This window comes from Berkeleyomyces rouxiae, assembly GCF_048999995.1.
Source record: "Berkeleyomyces rouxiae strain 22BRR77 chromosome Unknown BrBRR77_ptg000008l, whole genome shotgun sequence".
Classification (NCBI taxonomy): Eukaryota; Fungi; Ascomycota; class Sordariomycetes; order Microascales; family Ceratocystidaceae; genus Berkeleyomyces; species Berkeleyomyces rouxiae.
The window spans coordinates 668,261-684,025 of record NW_027396498.1 but is presented as its reverse complement, the minus strand read 5'-3'; the positions used below and the strand labels follow the sequence as shown (position 1 = coordinate 684,025).

Sequence of the window (15,765 nt, the reverse complement as noted above, 5' to 3'; positions counted from 1 at the left end):
TAAAAGCGATCGATCTACTGGATCGTGGAGCAAGTATCACGAAAAGAAAAAAAGGCATTGGCGACTGGGGCCGCCAGAACCAGGCTGGCGTGAGCGTGGAGAATAAATATGCCTGGCGGCGGGCACCTGGCTACCAACGAAGGAGCTTGTTGTCCCGCATGTTTTGGATATAGTAGATGCTTGGCCAACATCTGAACAGTGACGCGGTATACGCGGTAGAGCGTAGTCCGAGGGGGGGAGTGAAGACGAATGCATCGTATCACGGAGGCGGGGGGGTATGATGGACTCTTTCTTCCCACCGACGAAGCTCCCCGTCTATAACTACGAGACACTTCTCCCGATGGAACCTGCCCCGGCAGAAGCACAGCGATATTTTTGATCCCATTCCCAAGAATCGTGCCGGCAAGTTCCGACAACTTTTGGAACCCCCCCCCCCCCCCCGGTGTTACACAAGAGCCTCCAGACCAACGACAGGGACAAACTACAGATGAATTCGGGGGGTTCATGCCTGGTCCTGGACCAACGTGGAACTGCCTTTTCTTGTTCCTTACGTTGATACTGGCTGTGAGTTTGCCAACGTTTCAGCTTTTGCCGCGGTGTGCTCTGGTTGACCGAGGCAGAGCACGAACTCGCGTAGCTATATCGACATGTCCTCGCTGGGGATTCTCCGGAAAGACGCATCTAAATCAATGTCTACACAAGGCACACCGGCTACTCTCTCCGTCGATCCGACGAGTATCTCTTCGGGGTCTCCGCTATTGTGTGCTTGTCCATGTTTGGCCAGCAAAAGCAAAGAAAAAACATAAATCCTTGGTATTGACACTTTGTCCTTAAATAAACGAAACCCTCCCCCCCCCCCCCCCCCCCCCGAATGTAGCGCCCATTTCGGCCGCTTTTTTTTCTCACTCCATCTCTTTCCACCTCTTCACGTCGTAATTGGTCTCATTGGCTCCAGCTTTCCCTTCTATCTTGTAAGCCAGGTTAGTGATCATTTCATTCATTCGTTGCCTTTCCCCATTTACACCCAACCAAGCCCGTACATCCTATCCATTATTTTTATATCATTTTGCCTTTCCCCTCCACTCTGTCACAGTTCCAAACGTTCAACGGCTTAGCCAAAGTGAGCCATGATGCGCGTCTGGGCCTCGGCTGTGAACTGCGCCATCAGAGGGGCAGGGTTCAGACCGGCGGCGGTGCACAGAGTCTTGGTGGACGCAACAACGCGCGAAAGGCTCTGGCCCTGCAGCATATCGGCCTCCAGGGCCTGGGCAACCCAGACAAAGACCTGGTCGGCGCGCGAGGTAACGGCAGAGTTGTTCCTGTTGAGGGAGATATGTTAGTATATTGAGTCTGAGAATCGTAGAAAAAAAAAAGGACGGCATGTTACTTACTTGTCCATCAGCTCAGCAAGGAAGGAGTAGGCGTAGGGGGCAGCCTCGTCGTCGTTAACGACGGGCATGGTGAGAACCCACTGGTCCACAACAGCCTGGGCATCGCCAACAGCCGTGGGGCTGAAGTGGAGAATCTTGGCAATGGCAGCGCAGGCGTTCTCGGTGGCATAGACGTTGTCCTCGGACCGGGCCTCGGGGAACTGGCCAATCTGGAGGAGAACAGGAAGGGTAGTAGAGAGGAACTGCAGCCAGGAAGGTCCGCCACGCTGGGCAATGACACCAATGCCGTAGGCGGCAGCCTGGCGGATGGCAGGAGAAGCGTCCTGGCAGCCGGCAATCAGCGGCTCAGACACGATGCTGGCGTAGCGGATGCTCTGGTCACCGCAGTACTCGAGAACATCATCAAAGATGCACAGAGCCCACTGGCGCTGGGTAGGGTCCTCGGAACGAAGGAAAACAGTGTACAGCTCCATCAGGCGCTCCCAGGCGGGCAGGAAGGCGGTGCCGTGGTTCTTGAAGATGGCATGGAAGGCCTTGTTCATGTCAGATAGCAGAGTCTGGTCATCCTCAACAGCCATCAGCAGCTCATCGGACTCATCATCGTCGACCTCGCCAGTGCCGTCTTCCTTGTCCTCGAGGCGCTGCTTGACACGGTCCTTGTAGTCATCCAGAGCAGAAGTAGCGCTCTCAATGAACTTTTCCATGTGGGCAGTGCTCATGCAGTTGGGGCCAACGACCTCAACCGACTCGTAAAAGCCCTGGTACATCTCAGCGAGCGTGTCAATGGCAGGCTCGGCGGTCAGCACATCCAGAAGCTTGTCCAGAGTGGGCGTCCACAGGCCAGCCATCTCGGGGGAGGTAGGGCCGTAGGCCTTCTTGTAGCAGTTGAGCAGAGCGGGAACCAGCTTGGACGACACAAAGCGGACGGGGTCGTGGAAGAAAAAGGCTAGACCAGGAAGAGCAATATTCTCCATGATCTTGGGCACAAACTGGACAAAGTGCTGCTCCAGGACCTGGGCGTAGACAACCAGAAGCTCGATAGCCATGCGCTTGTCCTCCATGATGCTGGTGCGAATACCAATCATCTTGCCCTTGACAGGGACCAGCTCCCATCCCTCCTCGTTCTGCATCTGCTCAATGTGCTCCTCATCCTCGATAAGGGTGATGTCAGCCTTGGCGCTAGCAAGCTCCAGAAGAGGGGGAATGACGGTGGGAAGAAGGGGAAGGAAGTCGGTATCAAGAACACGGCACATGCGGCCCCAGCAGTGCATGAGGTACTGCTCCTGTGGGTCGTCGTCATCCTCAATGCTGTTGTTGATGGTGCGGAGAAGCTCAACCAGAGTCTGGGCATCAGCACCCAGGCGGTCCTTGCCGACAGCCAGAGCAATCAGAGTGGCGCACTCCATGGCCTTGGCGCGCAAAAGACGGAGCTCCTTTTCGTTGTTGCCACGGAGAACATTGAGCAGGATGGGCATGAGGTTGTCGTAGTACTTGCCAAAGGTAGCTTCGGCAGCATCAGCAATGGTGGCAATGGTGGAGAGGGCCTGCTCCTGGACAAAGCGCTTGTCCTGGAGGAGGTTGAAAAGGCGGGACAGAAGATCGTCCAGGTAAGGCTCGAGGATGTCCTTTTCGGCCTCCTCGCAGAAGTTGACCAGGGCGGCAGCAGCGTGCGACTTGACACGCGGCTCAGGGGAGTCCAGAACAGGGATAATAGCCTTGAGGACGCGGTCATAGTAGTCGGTCTGCATCTTGGGGGCAAAGTCGGTGCTCATCTGGCCGAGAGCGTTGCAGCCGGCCCAGCGGACACGGGGGTGGGCATCGGACAGAGCAGGAATGACGAGGTCAAGAACCTGGCTCAGCTCGCCAATCATGAGCTCACGGCAGCCCTCGGAAATAGCAGAGATGGCCATCAGAGCAGCGTGGCGGTCTCTCCAGGCCAGAGAGGTCATCATGCGCGGCAACCAGTTGAAAGTGGGAGCGAGGATGGTCTCGCCACCAAGCTTGTTGGCCAGACGGTCCATGGTCTGCTCGCCAGCAACGTGGTTCTGGTCGCTCTCGTCTTGGTCGAGGTCCTCGCTCTCGAGCCACTCTGCAGCGTCGTCGTCATCCTCGCCCAGGTCGGTCATGAGGCTCAGGCACTGGGTGATCATGTCGTTGGTGTATGAGGAGTCCTTGCGGCACATGGAAGGAGCATAGTCGGCAAAGGTAGCGAGAAGCTCCAGTGCGTTCTGGCGGCAGTTGGACTCGAGCTCCTTGTCCTGGACAACAGAAATGCAGAAAACAACGACGTTGTGGAAAAGAGGCTTGAACATCTTGGGAGAGCGCTCAGCCAGCTCAATAAGCGAGAGCAGGGCCTTGGAGAGGTCGTCGGACTCCTTGGAGTCCTTGATGGGCGGCAGAATGTTCAGGATATCAGGAATAAGACCGAAGAACTTGGCTTGAGCCTTGCGGCCCAGACCGGAAAAGAAGGAAGCGAAGGCGTCAACAGCAGCCAGGCGAACCTGAAGGTGGTTGTCTGTGTTAGTAGAAACAATTCATAGAAGGACTGGGGGCGTGCTTACAGAGACGGCATCGTCCTTGAAGCCCTTGCTGAAGACACCGGCGATGGCCTCTTCGTGCTGCTTCTCGATGATGGCGGGAGTGGTGGCGAAGACACGGAAAGCGGTCTCGCGCTTCTCGGCCTCGGGGGCCATGGACAGCTGGAACAGGGCGTTCAGCAGCTCGGGCCACGAATCGTCTGGGGGAGTTGTTAGTACGGGAGTCGGCGAGATGTCTGCCCAGCCACGGAGCACGGAAGAGAATGCACAAGGGCGTACCGTTGTCGGTGTATTGGCGAGCAATCTCAGCGACGGCATCGCTGATCTTGTTGCGCACGGGGCGCTGGGTCTCGCTGGCCAGGCTCTCCAGGATCTTGGCGCGGACAGCAGCGGCCTGGTCGGCAGCCAGAGAGTAGAACATATCAACGCTGTCACCTTCGGCGTTCTTGCGAGTCTTGGAGGCGATACGGCGGAAGATAACGGCGCCGAACGAACGGGTCTGAGACGGAGGGGGAGGCCAAGGTTAGTTGGGCACATGCGGGCGTCTGTGGGTTGTCGGTGGCGGGGCTTACCGTCATGTCCGGAGACATCTGGATCTGCTCGGCCAGGCCCATGAGCAGGACCTCGGGCCGCTTTGACGTCCAGTTGGACTGGAGATGCTCCTCGGCCTGGGAGCGCACCGAGTTGTCGGCCGACTGGAGAGCCTGCAGCAGCTGGCCCAGCTCGGTGGCGACCTCAGCTGGGAGGACCGACATGTTGGATATGAGGGGGGGGAGAGGGGTTCGGTGAGATATGGGATGCGGGCAGTTATCGCTGGGGGGCGGAGGCCGGAACGAAAGTGGCGGGCGGAACGCTGTGGTGTTCGGCTCGGGAGATATCACTATCACAGGAGGGCTCTCAGGGTGCCGGTGAGGAAGAAGAGGAGAGAATTAGTATGGAGACGGATGCCGGAATCTTCTGTTCGGGCCGTCGTGGACGAGAAAGAAGAAGAGCGGGATGCAAAAAGGCCGCAAGCAAAAGAAAAAAAGAAGACAAAAGGCAGAAATCACCCAGACGCCTGGTGACAATTTTTTTTCTTCTTTTTTATTTGGGAGCGAGTTGGCTTGGAACTTGTTTGGAGGAGGAGGCCAAGGAATAGAATAGTCTGACTGGGGGGACAATATTTGCTGGAAATTTAAGAGTGGGGTTGCGCATCAGGGCTTTTCTTTTTTTTTTATCAGGGCGGGCGGGAAACAAGGCAAAAGAAGAGCCCAGGCGGCAACAGAGCCCAAGTACAGATACATGCAGCCGCACCACTCTGCGCACCACAGCCGCTGTACCGGTACTTCTAGCCAGGCAGACCGGCACATGTGAATAGGCGCTGGAGCCAATCACTCGAAGGCTTTACACGTGCTGGCAGCCTTTCCAGGCTCGCTCCGTTTTGCCTGTAAATTTCTTGCCGTGACATCGCTTATCTTATCAGCGGGGTACTGTCTACACGTCATTGTGCAAGAGCCAGGGGATGTGGGAGGTACCCTGTACTAAAAAACCAAAGGCACAAAACTCTTTCTTGCAAGGCGGTCAGAAGATCCATGCGACTCAACTCAGGCCATCACAGAGGGGAAGAAAAAAACACTTGAGCCGTCACAAACTTCGCTTCACTCACTCTCGTTATGCGGCCGAAAAAGACGCTTGGCAGTCGGTGGAGATTGCCAAGCAAAATGCCAGCTGGCAGGTCTGGCACAGCCTTTGTGCATAATCTTTGAGATGTTCTTGCATTGGGGTCTGCAGTTAACCCTGCTAACCCTAGAATCGTAGATCACCATCACCAACTTCAGGCCTCTCGACACTCGCTTCTTGATCTTGCCACCTCCCCTCCCCCAGCTCCTGTGCAGACTTAGGGTTATCGCGGGGGTCTCACTGCCCAGATGAAGATTGACATTGACAATCGCTAGAATACCATAATATCAATATGTACCATGTACCTGTAGCTTTCATGTGCACAACAGGCAGCATCAGTAGTTCAAGACATTCCGTTAATTCTCTCTTTTATCAACCCCATCATTTACTTGCGTGTCTGTCTTTGCTTAAAGCATCGCCCATCTCATCCGTTTCCATCCATCATTTCGCCTTCGACATCCATTCCCCTTCTCTTCCAAAACTCCACCAACCCCCAAAACCACTGACATGGACGCCTCCGCCGCCATCCCGGCGAAAAGCCCCAGTCCCAACAACAGCTCTGCTAGCTCTGGAACTGCTGCCATCCCGACTTCTTCTTCCTCCGCCTCCGCCTCCGCCTCCGCTTCCGCGGCCCCACGCAGCATTCCATCGCGCCAAACCTCCGCCGCCAGCCTCCGCATCAATGCCGCGTCCGGCGGAGGCCCATCCGCTGGTCTGGCCGTCGGCTCTCCTCCCGCCGTCAACATCCCCGTGCTAGCCAACCATCGCCAAGCTCTCGCCGAGAACCTGCACAGCATGCCCTCGTCGCCGCGCTCAGCGAGACATCCGTCCTTTACGCAGGCTGCTCTGCAGGACCTGGTTAGCACCCAGAGCCATGCCATCCAGCGCAACCGCAAACTGGACCCGCGCTTTGCGGACAGAGACTGGCGAGACGTTAGCATCGGCGAGCTTGTTGTCGCGGATGACGTGAAATGGGTGACTATGGATACTAGCGTGCAGGACGCAACTAATGTATGTCTCTCCTGGCCTGGACCCCCCTTACTCCATACGGCGGACAATCGAGCTTCTTCCGATGGCTAACCCTAGACAGGCTCTCTTGAAAACCTCGCCCACCAATGCCGTTCTGATCCGCGAAACCGAGACCTCCGAGTCTGCCACCTCAACCTTTGACTATAATGATCTAAATGCATACCTGCTTGTGATTGTGGGCATCGCGAAACCCGACGATGAAACTCGCTCTACATATGCTGAAATTGCCACCAAGGCACACAAGGGACAGGCCCTGTCTCTGCGCGACATCCAGCCGGTATGCCGCAAAGAAAGCCTGGTGGCATTGCCGCATAACGAGAAGCTCGACAAGGCCATTGAAGTTCTGGGAAGCGGAATCCACCGCCTGCTGGTGACTGACGACAATGGCCATGTTGTTGGCATCCTGGATCAGCTAAAGATTGTTGCGTTTTTCTGGAAAGAGGGCATCAATTTCCCTGCCATTGATAACATGTACTCGTCAAGCATACAAGATGTCGGAATCGCCGCCAAGACTGTCTTGTCGGTTAGGTACAGTAGTGATCCAATCTTGCTTCTCTCTCTAGGCGCCGTCCATTCTAACCACCCCCGTACTATAGCCAAGACAGCCCTCTCACCGAGGCCCTCATGCTCATGTTCAACGAGGGTCTAACTAGCGTTGCTATTGTCGACTCGGCGCAAAAAGTAGTCGGGAACATCTCGACTGTTGATGTCCGCCACTTGACGACTTCTTCTAGTGCCCATCTGTTGCAAAACACCTGCCTTAACTTTATCTCGGTCATCTTGAACGCCCGTGGCGTGGACCAGGGCCGAGACTCGTTTCCCGTGTTCTACGTCACAAAATATTCAACTGTGTCACACACGCTGGCCAAGCTTGTCGCCACCCAATCACACCGCATGTGGGTGGTCGAGGCTGCCTCGCCTGCCAACTCAAATCCGACGACACCTCTGCTCCCGCAAAAGACGCCAGTGGCGGCCACGTCCTCAAGCCCGGTCTTGGTTCCATCCGGCCCCGCCACTCATTATTCGTCATCGCCAAACCACGTGTCCTTTTTGCTGTCCAATGCCGGCAGTCACAGCCATGCCGTGTCAGGCCGCCTGGCTGGCGTGGTGTCGCTGACAGACGTGCTCAACCTGTTTGCCAAGACCACCGGCATGAATCCCGCCGACCCAAATGAGCAGCGGGCCAGACGTAGAAGAAGCTCGAGTTCTTCGGTGCGTCCCAGTATGGACGCGGTTCGTACCAGCCTGGATATGCGTCGTTGAAGTACTTGCCATTGTCGCACAAGCTTGCTTTGCTTGCATTGTGTCGTGTTGGTACCCTTTTCTTTTTGTGATTAATCTTTTGTGATGAGTATATTTCGGCTTACCATCGTATTAGTACCTGGTCATGGATTTCATTCCTGGGCCTCGGTATCTTGACTCTCCACTAAACTGTACATTTTGGGAGAGACATGTTTTGATCGATTTCTTGTTCTTGTGTAGTGTTTTACGACCCAAGTCTTATGTATGTATATCAAATCACGCCATGGGTTATGGATAACTACTCATGTCTCATGAATTGCCTTGCTTGCAAACTTTTCCAACCTGTGTGTATTATGAAGACGCTCAACTGGTATTGAAGGGGTATCGAATCTAGCAAAGATGCTCTCTGGGTGTTGGATAGCATGGGATGAACATGTGTCTGATGGCCTGTCAAGTGCGCCTCATGAAACAAACAGAGGGCCGTGTTTGCTCTTGAGCCATGTAGGAAGAAAAGACAGATCCAAACAAACTCTGTGAATGTTTGCTTGAGGCTTCTGGTAGACAAGCTGCCAGGTCTCTCTTACTGCTTGCTGCCCTCTTCCTCGGCGGCACCAGCAACACGCTGCTGCTCGGCGCCGGTAAACGTCGCAGCGCCCTGCTGGAGCGCATGCACGAGAAGAGGAATGGAATCGGCCTTGAAGTCCTCGGCGGCACGCACGCGGTCAAGATCTTCAGCGAGCTCGCTGGTGGTGCGCTGTAGGTAGTACGCAGAGAAAGCGTCATTGGTGGTCATGGTGTCTGGCATTTTGAGGCGGTCTTCTGGTGGGTGGGTGGGTGGGTGGGTTGGAAGGAGAGTATAGGAGAGAGAAAAAGAAAAGTTTTCGAATTCAAGTGGTGTTCGCTAGATGCTAGACTGAGATTGTCAAATTTTGTTGGATAGTGTAGAATGCGTTTAGGGTTCAGTAGGGTTACACCAGACACACGGTGCCACGCCCCATTTGTTCTAAGTGGTGCTCCCTACACAAAACTTTTAATCACAAAAAGCTGACACTTTCAAAAGTCATCGCCACCTACTTACACGTCATATCTTCCATCACATCGTAACCGCTCGCAAAAATGGGTAAAATCTCGGCAGAAACGGAGGCCCTGCTAAGCCGCGCGATGGCTTTCAAAGAAAAAAACCCCAAAATCTCCATTGCACAAGCGGCGCGTCAATTTGGGGTCCAGAAAGACCTCCTTAGGAGGCGTCTTATTGGCGTCCGTCCAGCAAAAGGAAAGAAACCGGCGTACCGGCTGTTCTCGGACGGCGAAGAGGCTGCTCTTGTTGATTACATTAATCGATACTATGGCTCCAACTATCCTCTGTCCAAAGAAGCCATTGTGTCCTTTGCCAATGGGATTCTGAGAGCGCGGTGTCATTCAGTCGACCAAGACCCCCTGGTCGTCGGTAAGAACTGGGTCACTCGGTTTCTCGCTCGCAAAGAGTACACGGTCCTGCACCAAAAGACTCTGGATGCACGAAAAAGAAAAGCAGAAAACGCTGATGTCGTCAACGCGTGGTTCCTTCGTCTTGAAGAAACTATTTCAAAGTATGGTATCGTAGACGCAGATATTTGGAACGTCAACGAGATGGTGTTTCAGCTGCACGTGGAAGATGGCCAAATGGTGGCCACGACGGAGCCGAAACTGGCCAAGAGAACAACCTTTGAGACTCGAGATACTGCTACTCTCATCGAAAGTGCGTCTGCCGCTGGGGAAACTTGCCCTCTGTACGTAGTATTCAAAGGTGCAGAACATCTCGCGAACTGGCGCGATGTCTCCGACGTGCGTCCCCCTATGCAGGTTTCTGTTTCGAGCACCCGCTGGAACACCGACAGAATCCAGTTGGACTGGATCGACCTTTTCCATCGCCAAACTGAGAAATACCGCATTGGCAAGCATTGCCTTTTGCTCCTGGATGGCTTCGGGTCTCATCACACAAAAGAGTTTATGGACAAGTGTGAAGAATACCGTGAGTTTTTACTTGTTATGTTGATAACTACATCTTGCTATATAAAAGACTAATAATTTAGATATCCATCCATTCGTCTTTCCCTCCAATACGACACACCTTGTGCAACCGCTTGACGCCAGCATTTTTCAATGGCTGAAGCTTGAATATTCAAAGCATCTTCTCGCCGCCCACCGCGACGGCTTCAATGACGGAATGAAAGAGAGCTTTCTTTCCAACGTCGCGCAAGTCAGAAAGAAAGCACTTCGGTCGGAAGTCGTCAAATCTACCTTTAAAAAAGCAGGAATTGTTCCTCTGGATCGTACGATCGTCCTGTCGAAGCTCCCTGCGCCGCCTCCAACTCCAGAAAGGCCGAGCACGCCACCTGTGCAAGATGCAGATGAAAGCTCCCCTTCACCTCCAGGTACGCCCCGTACCTATCATCGGGTTAAGCGGTTGTGTGATAGAATAAACAAGGCTATGAAAGGGACTGATACACCTCGGGATGTATTGGAAGACATTGCTATACTTCAAAAAGTGGCAATTCGGGACAACTTACACGCAACGCAGGTTGAAGGTGATCACAGCATGGAAGAGGAAACCAGAAGTCAACGTAATTACAACCATTTGGCTCGTAGTTTTAACCTTCAGCTAGGGGGTTCAATGGATCGCGTGGAAGCCCGCCATGTGACCGACAATCTCGAGCAAGATGAAGCAGAGCGCGTGGCAAAGGCGCAAGCGAGGGCGCAGAAGAGAGTACGGAGAATGAAAAGTAGAGCGGCTAATTTGCGGCAAAGGCAGGTGAGTTGCGAAGCTCGAGAGCAAGAAGATGAGATTCAAGAAGAAGAAGAAGAAAAAGAAGAGGATGTGTAGCTATGTTTGTTTTCGATAGGCCATCAAAACCTGTGTCTTGATGTTTTTGTAAATATGTTTTTTTGAAAGTGACGATTGTCAATGGTTGATGTTTCTGTGTGGTGAGCACCATTATTTATGGACGTCACTTTGAATAAGTGGGACGTGGCACAGTTACACCATGATTCCAAGAACTCCAGGTACATAGTTACACATGTACATAACTACACAGGCCTAGATACTCAAAGCTGTTTCCCATAGTTCTCATCTTGGCTGATCCATGTCCAAGCAGAATCAGTTTCCTTGCCAGAAGACACTGCTATTTTGTTCTCTCTTTCAAGCTTGGTTAGGATCTGCTGCACGTTTCCACAGGCGGCTTGCTGGAGATTGGCAGGGGTTGTTGTGTAAATGGCTTGCACCAAGTCCATTGCCGACCAGGCGTTGTCCGTTTTGTTCTGAGACTGAAGCTTCTGGACGACCTCGCGCTCTCTCTTGGCCCGGTGCTCAATGTACTCAGCAATCAACGCAGGCCCGTTCTCAACGACTGCGCCGTGGCCCGGATACGCACGGCCGGTGAAAAGGGCGCGCATGCGATGCAGGCTATTCAGGTAGACGGACAGGTCCTCAAAGACAGAAGTACCGTGACCAAGCACGTTGTCACCCGTTAGCATTGCGTCTTCTTCCAGCAGCAGGAAGCACATGTGGTCAGTTGTGTGGCCTGGAGTGTGGTAGGCGCGCAGCGTTGCGCCGTTGACGCGGAATTCGTGCCCATCGGTCATGTTAGTCTCGTTTTCACCCGGCGCGCTCTTGAAGATTGTCGCGCGCGGACAGAGCCGGACAAGGTCTCTGGTGCCGCCGGTGTGGTCCCGGTGCCAGTGTGTAATCAGGACGTCCCTGACCGTGGCGTTTTCGGCATGCAGCACCCTTTCAAGGGTCTCGCGCCACTGCGCCAAGCCCTGGCCTGTATCGACCAGAATGCGCTCGCGGCCAGTGCCAAGGAGGTAGGTGTTGGTACCCTGGAGCGTGAACTTGCCGGGGTTCCCGCCGTTGATACGGATGCATCGTTCCGAGAGCCGGTCAAAGTCCGGCAGGGCAGGCAGGGCGGGATGGGCCATTTTGGTGGGAGAAATAGTAGCAGAGGCAGCGCAGAATCCTGCTCGAAGATTATGGCGCAGGGGCATTTCTGGTAGCCGGTAGCAGTGGAGAGAGAGAAATGAGCGAGAAAGGACGGACGGCCCGTGATTCCGTGCGTTCGTGCGTGCTTGTGAATGGAAGGAGCGGATGGTGACACAAGAAATTAGGCCGAATGGGGAAGGACCCACTGTTCTCGGGACTGTCTAGGGTCTGTCTAGGGTTGGCCGTCTTAAAATTGCTAGACGTCAATCGGCGACAGCAGAAACGCAGACGGGAAATTTGCCTTGTGAATGTTGATTTGCACTTTTTGCGGCCCGGCGTGTCTAAGCTTCTCGTTCCCAGTCTCCAGCTCCAGCTCCAGTTTCCTCGGTCGAGTTTCCCGCGCGTGAGACTCCCATACGGCGCCTTAGAATTTTTTGGTTCATGGGCGCAGCTGAAAAATCGCTTACTTAATATACCACTACGCAACAACCACAAAGCAACAAAAGGCGTCTTGTCTCGTCCGATCTCGACAATCGCATCGCACCGAGTTATCGAAGCTTCCGCAGGCCTAAGTTGGAGTCTTTTGCCGCCGCTCGATTGCCCGATCCCGATTGCCGCTCACGACAACTTCTCGGCTGCCCTCTCGACGCCCGCTTGGTAATCCGCCGCCGCACTCCGTCTCCCCCTTAATCGCATTGCGGAATACAACATCGCCAGAGCGCTCCAGCTCCAGCCTCAGCTCCTGCCCGCTGCTGTCTCTGCTCGCGAATAATCCGCACGGCCTTCTGGCATCTATCCGCATCCAGGCTGTCCAACCATGTCGCGAGCTTCCGGCAGCCAATCGGGCGCAAAACAGACGGCGCGCGTGAATCCGCCCGTCAAGGGGACGCCCATGTACGGCTGTGGTGAGTAGAGTATTTTCCAGGCGCTAAAGAAACAACGGTAGAAGGAGAACAAGACAAAGGAGCTTGAAAAGTTGCCCTTGGCTAATGCGCCATGTTGCCCGCTAGAACACACGCAGATGCTCCTCACACAGTCCCAAGAAAACATCAACACCTGCATCAACAACTACAAGACTATTCTGCGGCGCATCTTTGACGATTCCTCGCGCACTGTCTCACAAACCGCGCGCAGTGGCTCGGGCCAGGTGGTCACCACGATAACCTCCAACTATCTCTGTTTACAATGTCCCGACATTGTCACCGAGGACGGCATATCACAACATGGCACCAAGAAAGCCCACCGCTTCTGTGAGTCTTGACACGATGCCCTCGCGCTCTTCTACCACTGGAAGACTAGCATTGGCCAGAAGCGCGTCTGCAGAATGCGCCTGCTAACTCGGCACCCAATGCCGCTCGTAGATGTGGACTCCCGGAGCGGCGTGCTATATTGCCACATGTGTGACGATCTTGTCTACGACCCAACTCTTGAAGAACTCCGCCTGTTAAAAAAAGGCACCGGCTCATTCACCCGTAAGTCCCTTTGTCTCTGAATCGCATAATGCGACTGCTTCACTTAGACGGCCGGATAGCCCGCTTACTTTGCTGCTTTCAAATCCAGGCCGCAAGAGAAGACTCGACGAGATGCCGGCCGAAGACGCCCGAGACGAGATGCGCTTCATCTCCACCAACACAACGGCCGTGTCGTGCAAAGCAATTGGCCTGCGCGGCCTCTACAACGCCGGCGCCACGTGCTACCAGAACGTCGTCCTACAGAGTTTCCTGCACAACCCCATTCTACGCAACTACTATCTCTCGGATCGACATGCCGGCTGCTCCGTCAGCCACTGCCTGAGCTGTGCCATGGATGATGTCTTCCAGGAGTTTTACGGGGTCGAAAACACCAACGGCTACACGCCGGCCAACATCCTCTCGGGCTTCTGGATCTCCGAGAAAAAGGCCTTTGAAAACCTGGTGACCACGCGCGAGCAGGACGCCCACGAGTTCTTCCAGTTCCTGGCAGAAGAGCTACACGAGCGCAACAGCGAGATGGACGCGCCCGAGAACGAGGCGTCTGCCAAGGACGGAAACTGCATGTGCATCATCCACCAGGTCTTTTACGGCAAGATGCAGAGCACCACCACGTGCCTCAAGTGCAACCAGTCAACCGACGCCTTCCAGTGTTTCCTCGACCTGAATCTCGGCCTAGAATCGTCGTCGGTGCGCAGCAAAAAGGGCGACCGCAAGTCGGTGACGCTACAAGAATGCTTGGACGCCGAGTATATCAGCGACGACAAGTGCGAGTACCGTTGCCAGAACTGCAAGACCATGCAAAATGCACGACGACAGACGAGCGTGAAGCGTCTGCCCAACACGCTGACTATCCAGCTCAAGGTAAGAGACACATCCACCCGCACACACACACAGAGAGAGAAAGAGAGGGACCTTCTGTGCGCGCTAGCCACCCCCCGAAACCCACCCCTCCTGACACCACGCTCTAGCGATTCGAGTTCAAGCAGGGCCGCAACGAGCGCGCCTTGAAAATCGACACGCCCGTCGACTTCTCCCTCGAGCTCAACATGCTCCCGTACACGACACTCGGCCGGAGCAGCGAAGCGCGCTCCAATCGGCAGTACAACCGGGCATGCACGTACGACCTGATGAGCGTGATTGTGCACATTGGCGATATCGAGACGGGCCATTACCTCGTGTACTGCCGCGTAGGCGACCAGTGGTTCAAGTTCAACGACCACAAGGTCCAGATGGCGACGCTGTCAGAGGTCTTGAGCTCACAGGCATATCTCCTGTTTTATATTGTGAAGCATATGAATTAGACGCTGTTGTATATATTGCGAGAGAGAGTACTACTGGAATATAGTTAGCTATTCCCCCCCGGGGGGGAGCCGCAAGCTGGAGGGCGCCAATTCCGTGTCATTATTGGGTGATTCATCATAGCGTTTATTCTTTTTGCCCTTGTTCTATTTTCTCGTCTCCTTTTGTATCTTGTCATGCCTCATCTCCATTTCCATTCATCGCACTCAAAGCTGGCATAGCAGTAGAACTCGTTGCTCAGGCCCCGGGCATGCTTGGGCTCAAACGTGGTCGTCTGCAGGCCAAACGACCGGTAGAGTTTGAGAGCCAGCGACTCCATGCGCTCGCCGGTGCAGAGAATCAGCTTTTTCGGCTCCGGGTCGGGCTTGCACAGCCACCGGACAGTCATTGCCGCTATACACACAGAGAGAAACAGTGTCAGCCACGTCACGGCAAGAGAAAAGAAAATGAAACACCCCATGTACACCAACTCACCCTTTGTCTGGCAATCCTCACTGAGAAACGGCGGGTCGCAAATAACCCGATCGACCGAGCCCTTGAGCTGCGCCGGCAGCTTAAACGGCTCCTGGAAGTCGTAAAAATAGAACTCGGGAAACACCGCAAACCGGTTGTCATGCTCGAGCAGGATAATCTGCGGCGGCGCTGCCGCCAGCGCCGCCGTCTCGCGCACCAGGTTCTTGAGTGCTACAAACACGCTCGGCGCCGACACCACGGCAATCCGCGTCGCCGCCGTCGCCCCGTCCAAGAGCTGCTGCGCCAGCGCGCGCGCCGTTGCGTCGGCGTACCAGAACTGCGACTCGTTCCAGTCTTCGCCAAACACGTCCATGGTGAGCGGGGCCGTGGCGGCAGCAGCCGCGTCCCGTCCAGCCGCGTCCTGCTCTGCTGCGGCCTGCAGCTTGGCAAACTGCTCCTCGCGCGCGTCCTTTTCGGCGTTGAACTCGGCCAGCGCGGCAAGCGCGTGGGACGAGAGGGTGCTGTGGGATTGGGGCCGGGGGGGGCGGGTTCGGCATATGGTTAACATTGATGGACGGGGGCGAGGGGGGCGCTGTGTGTTTTCCACTTACATGGGCTCGTCGTCGCTGTCTGAGTGACTCATTGTTTTATAGTTTGTATATCTTTAAGAGTTGAGAGATGGTGTGCGGTAGTTGTTGTGCATGTAGTACAAGTATCAAAGGCGC

The 15,765-nt window shown here is 54.7% G+C and overlaps 7 protein-coding genes across 7 annotated transcripts; 3 read left to right on the top strand and 4 right to left on the bottom strand.

The window, feature by feature from the left end:
* Positions 1-1,111: 1,111 nt before the first annotated feature.
* Positions 1,112-4,683, bottom strand: BROUX77_006346 (uncharacterized protein; the record flags this gene model as incomplete). Its single annotated transcript, XM_073751321.1, has 5 exons — positions 1,112-1,319; positions 1,392-3,892; positions 3,953-4,128; positions 4,208-4,427; positions 4,501-4,683. The coding sequence occupies 5 exons, from the start codon at positions 4,681-4,683 to the stop codon at positions 1,112-1,114; spliced, it is 3,288 nt and encodes a 1,095-aa protein (XP_073603415.1).
* Positions 4,684-6,094: 1,411 nt separating this feature from the next.
* Positions 6,095-7,879, top strand: BROUX77_006345 (uncharacterized protein; the record flags this gene model as incomplete). Its single annotated transcript, XM_073751319.1, has 3 exons — positions 6,095-6,598; positions 6,678-7,144; positions 7,213-7,879. 3 exons carry the CDS (start codon positions 6,095-6,097, stop codon positions 7,877-7,879), a joined length of 1,638 nt encoding a protein of 545 aa, XP_073603414.1.
* Positions 7,880-8,438: 559 nt separating this feature from the next.
* Positions 8,439-8,663, bottom strand: BROUX77_006344 (uncharacterized protein; the record flags this gene model as incomplete). The annotated part of the gene is made up of 1 exon (XM_073751318.1): positions 8,439-8,663. The coding sequence occupies one exon, from the start codon at positions 8,661-8,663 to the stop codon at positions 8,439-8,441; it is 225 nt and encodes a 74-aa protein (XP_073603413.1).
* A 311-nt stretch (positions 8,664-8,974) lies between these two features.
* BROUX77_006343 (uncharacterized protein) lies at positions 8,975-9,922 on the top strand (the record flags this gene model as incomplete). The annotated part of the gene is made up of 1 exon (XM_073751317.1): positions 8,975-9,922. One exon carries the CDS (start codon positions 8,975-8,977, stop codon positions 9,920-9,922), a length of 948 nt encoding a protein of 315 aa, XP_073603412.1.
* Positions 9,923-10,942: 1,020 nt separating this feature from the next.
* Positions 10,943-11,815, bottom strand: BROUX77_006342 (uncharacterized protein; the record flags this gene model as incomplete). Its single annotated transcript, XM_073751316.1, has 1 exon — positions 10,943-11,815. The coding sequence occupies one exon, from the start codon at positions 11,813-11,815 to the stop codon at positions 10,943-10,945; it is 873 nt and encodes a 290-aa protein (XP_073603411.1).
* An 818-nt stretch (positions 11,816-12,633) lies between these two features.
* BROUX77_006341 (uncharacterized protein) lies at positions 12,634-14,589 on the top strand (the record flags this gene model as incomplete). The annotated part of the gene is made up of 5 exons (XM_073751315.1): positions 12,634-12,721; positions 12,827-13,066; positions 13,178-13,288; positions 13,377-14,149; positions 14,257-14,589. 5 exons carry the CDS (start codon positions 12,634-12,636, stop codon positions 14,587-14,589), a joined length of 1,545 nt encoding a protein of 514 aa, XP_073603410.1.
* A 179-nt stretch (positions 14,590-14,768) lies between these two features.
* BROUX77_006340 (uncharacterized protein) lies at positions 14,769-15,683 on the bottom strand (the record flags this gene model as incomplete). The annotated part of the gene is made up of 3 exons (XM_073751314.1): positions 14,769-14,980; positions 15,062-15,561; positions 15,652-15,683. 3 exons carry the CDS (start codon positions 15,681-15,683, stop codon positions 14,769-14,771), a joined length of 744 nt encoding a protein of 247 aa, XP_073603409.1.
* Between the last annotated feature and the right edge of the window lie 82 nt (positions 15,684-15,765).